Genomic DNA, 4,357 nt, shown 5'->3' with positions numbered 1-4,357 from the left:
TTAGTTAGTTAGAGGGGTCTAGGAGGTAAATAAATAGGAGGAGGGTGTCAGGCAAGAGGTATTCAGTTTTGAATCATTTGAGAATTGAGCTTTTGCTCCCTGTAAAAGAAGAAATCCTTTGTGAGGGGGGAACAATTGTTGGAGCCTGGAGGAGATATCTCTCTCCCATTTTTCATCCCTTCCTATTCCTATTGTTGGTTCCTAACATATTGGTATTCCATTTCAACTTGAGGAAGGAACTAGACATCCAATGCTACCTATAACTTAAGTTACTTAACATTACTCCTAGAATAACATTGGTTTATTTTAATATAGCAATAAAACAATGAACAAACAAGAGAAAATATAGAAAATTCCAGCATAGGCAAGAGATCTTTCAGAAGAAAGCCCAAGAAAAGAAACCAAACCTTGAGTTCCATGCAGCCAGTAACACTTCCAGTAGCTTCCATGCTTTGGTTGACTTCATAGACAAAACAGCTGGTCTTATCTGATAAATGGATCTTAAATTCAGGCACATAAACAATTGCATGCAACTTTTAAAAATATGGAAATTAATATAATGCAATGACAATATAAAAAGTAAATAGATAAAAGAACATCTGGAACCAAAAGTAATAGCAAAAGACAGTCCCATTGACTCATAAACTAACCTTTTTCACTGGAATAGTAGCTTCCAGATCAATACCCTTCAACAACTTACAGCAAAGTTCAATGTTTGATGCATAATCACTTTCACTGGAAATCATCCCTAGAGATCTCATCCGGTCCTCCATGCAAATTACATCAATCTCACTTAAGAAAAGCATAAAAGAAGTGCCAATGCATTTTCTATTCTAGTTTATACTTAGTAGCAGCAATGAACAGAAGACAAAGGCAAATTATATTAAAAATATCTCTCATTTGATGGTGGAAATGCCAATCAGCCAATGGCAAGAATGCTACCCCATTGACTGGTGGTGAAAAACAGAAAAAGTTACAATTCATAAGCAATTACAATTCCTCAATATTTTTATTGAAAGGTCAAAATTGTGGTTGACCTTGAAATAATGGCGTTCAATATAAGAAGTTTTATGCAGACAAGCTAGCCTCTCATGGTCTTACTATACAGGACTATTTTTTCTGGGATTTAATTTTTAGTTTCATTAGTGAGGACTTTAACCAGAATAGGTTTGGTATTCCTAACTATAGGTTTAGATGATTGATCCTTGTTTTCACGGGTTCGGCTTATCCCCCCCTCCAGCTCTTGTTCTCTTTCATTTTTTTATGATGTTCTGCACATGATTGGTAGTGACAGGGGTGACAACCTAGCTGGGATGCCTGACTCTATTGAGATGCTATTGCATGCCTTTTTTGTTCCAAAAAAAAGCATATATATAATGGTTCAGTTTTAACATCAAATGATTGACGAGTAATGGCATTGCATTCATTAGATTGTCCTTTAAAAAAAAATAATATTATGAATAAACAATTGTACCACTGATTTATAACAAACAACAATGATGTATGTTACTCAGATATGTAAACACAAGCACAAATACCTAGAAGTGAATCAACCACATGAGAATCTCACTGTACATATTCTTTGCATGCAGGGTGGACTTGTTATTAAACATGAAATTTCCAAGTTGGTTAGCAAGAAATTCCATTTTCAGGAAAATAATAAAAGTGTTCAATTTATTGCTTAGCAAGAAAATATGGTAATAAACCAAAAAGAATATGTCCAGTCTCTGTAACAATAGATGCATTAATCAATCATGCATTTGTTCAAGAAAAAATCATATCGATACCTTCTATCTCAACAGAATCATCTTTACTACTTCTATGGAAATCATCAATTACATCCTTGCCCAGAGAGTTTTGAAATGCTTTCTCTTTCTCATGAGAATAAAAAACCTTAGGAATTGGAAGCAAGGCATCCTCAGCATTAGCTCGGTCTAGTGCAGTAGCTGTCAATGTATAGGAACAGCAGTTAGTAACCTACAACAGGATCAGGCACACAATTACTAAGAAATATAAGATCAGCTTATTTTGGGGCATAGGTTCAAAATTAGTTATAGGATCAGATAGAAAAATTATGAGCACCAAAGCAAGCATGGAAAAAAATGGTAAGATATATAAACACATCTTAGGGTTCCCATCTCATATAATAGCTCAAACTTTTGAAATAGTTTATTATCGACAAAAATTAGTCAAAATAAGAGAATGCTCATGAGAAAGAGTTAATCAAAGGCACAAAAAGTCTTACCTGTTTGAGCATTTGTCCCCTTCTTATATTTGACAAGAGATTGACTCATTGGAAGAAGAACACCATCATGAGAGACATTCAATTTTATGTCCGCACCAGAATGCACTAGAATTTTTCTAAATGATGGTTTTACAAGCAACCCATAAACAAGAAAAACTTGCCCAGAGGCTGGCTTCTGGATGCCTTGTAATTTTGCAGCATATATTGCTGGCAGAGCTCCCTTGTAATTTCTTGAGGGCATGTCTTCTAAAGATAAGGATATTTTTGTGGGTTTTGTATTATGCAGTTCTTCGATACTATTACCAAACCATAAATAACAAATGGCAATTTCTGAGATTGCCAAAACACATATGCCAACCTCATCATGTTCCCCACTATCAATGCACCTGCTATCAAGAAAGACAGCAGGGTGCTCCATCGCAAGAACACAACTAGCTGACTGCTTTTTAGCACCTTCTATCCTCCAAACAGCAACATATCTTTCTCCAATAGCAGACGAGAGGACATACTTCCCCTCTTCAGTGAAAAGCATGCATCGAACAGATCCCTGTTAATTAAACTAAAAACAATTGTTATACAAGCAACAAAATCATCACAATGACAAAAAAATTAATAAAAAAGGGGACGGCTGTTTTTAGGACAAATTAAAAGGGCACTGATAGAGTATATGCATGTATATCTGGAAATATACGAGACTCACAGGATGACCAGAGAACTTTTGAATCTTTTTGTGATTAGAACAGTTAAAAATCTTCAATTGTGCTGCTGCAGTAGCTAATGTGTTCCCATCTGATTTAAGTAGAGAAGCAATTACCAAATCAGTAATCAAAACAGTAGTAATAATACCTACAAATTGGAGATTCATCTAAATCATGATTCACTGAAGCCCTTTTGAGTTTTGACTCACTGCAGCTCAGGAATTATTGCAATAGTGCTAAATGCTAATAGTCTAGCACACATTCAACAAATATGGACCTAACGTGATAAACAGTTTTTCATTCTAATGATAATAAAAGAACTAACATTAAGAGTAGATGGTCTCCTTAACTAAATTTGGATCATTGAACCTTATAATTAGAAGCTTTCTTTTTGCAATTTTATCATCAATTGCAATGTACAAGAACAAGAAGCTTAAAGAATTTCATGGGAAACTCAATCAAATTATACCACACACCATACGCAAATGTCTAATTCAGATTGACTTCGTCTCCTCCCACCAAAACAAGAAGATTTATACAAAAGCTGTGAAGGATAAATACCTGGAGAAACAGACATGCAGGATACTGGCTTTGTAGAAGCTTTAAATTTCTCCAACAGGTTTCCTGTCATGAAATCTATCACACATACCATCCCATCTACACCAGCAGTATAAATGCTTGACACATTTGCTGAAGATGCAATGACTCTCACACCTCTGCAGTCAAGTTGAACAAACAAGAAAGAGAAATATGGAACTAAACCCCACAAAGTAACATTGTTTGGAGTCACCATGTCCAATCATCATGGAGTTACAGATTTTAAAATCCACAGAGCATTAGGGCCTGAATTATCCATTAAACGAAACTTAGATGCAGTGCTTTTTAGTGTTGTTGTCCAAAAGAAATAGTAATACATACATACATACATATATCTAAATGAAAAAAAAAGTAGGGGACGGACCTTTTCTTCGAAGGAGAACCACTTGATGCAAGTATAATCTAGCGCAAGATGGCCGTTAATGGATGATTTATGATGTAAGGTAGTAGCAGTTGAATGAGTTGAGGTGATATCAGCGAACTCGGTGTGGACCTGACCCTTCAGTGTGTCCCATATCTATGCAGAGAAATTGTGAATAAGTAACAGTTCAGTTGAGGAAGGGAAGGGAAAGGCATAGAAGAAAGAAGAAAACGAACGAACCTTGACGCGACCGTCTCCGGTGGTGATAGCGAAGAAGTCGAGAGAAGGATTGAAAGCTGTCAAAATGCCTCTGACGTCCGTTGAAGCCATACCCCAACCAACCAACAGCTGAAGCTTGCAAAGAGAGAGGGTTCCGACTGGGAACCCGTTCGCAACACAAAACAAGCTAGCTTCCTGTCGGCTCGCCTTGCTTCCAACTTTCAAGTGTTCCACCAT

General features: G+C 36.3%; 2 protein-coding genes across 2 annotated transcripts; both read right to left on the bottom strand.

Annotated features, from left to right (window-relative positions):
- Positions 1–1,764: 1,764 nt before the first annotated feature.
- Positions 1,765–3,736, bottom strand: LOC114371577. Its single transcript, XM_028328975.1, has 4 exons — positions 3,505–3,736; positions 2,946–3,034; positions 2,246–2,792; positions 1,765–1,946 (listed from the first exon to the last, which is right to left on the bottom strand). Exons 1-4 carry the CDS (start codon positions 3,734–3,736, stop codon positions 1,765–1,767), a joined length of 1,050 nt encoding a protein of 349 aa, XP_028184776.1.
- Positions 3,737–3,762: 26 nt separating this feature from the next.
- On the bottom strand, positions 3,763–4,357 carry LOC114371576. Its single transcript, XM_028328973.1, has 3 exons — positions 4,142–4,357; positions 3,905–4,057; positions 3,763–3,786 (listed from the first exon to the last, which is right to left on the bottom strand). The coding sequence occupies exons 1-3, from the start codon at positions 4,355–4,357 to the stop codon at positions 3,763–3,765; spliced, it is 393 nt and encodes a 130-aa protein (XP_028184774.1).

This window comes from Glycine soja, chromosome 10 (assembly GCF_004193775.1).
Source record: "Glycine soja cultivar W05 chromosome 10, ASM419377v2, whole genome shotgun sequence".
Classification (NCBI taxonomy): Eukaryota; Viridiplantae; Streptophyta; class Magnoliopsida; order Fabales; family Fabaceae; genus Glycine; species Glycine soja.
The sequence above is the reverse complement of the archived record's forward strand: the minus strand, read 5'-3'. Positions and strand labels throughout refer to the sequence as shown.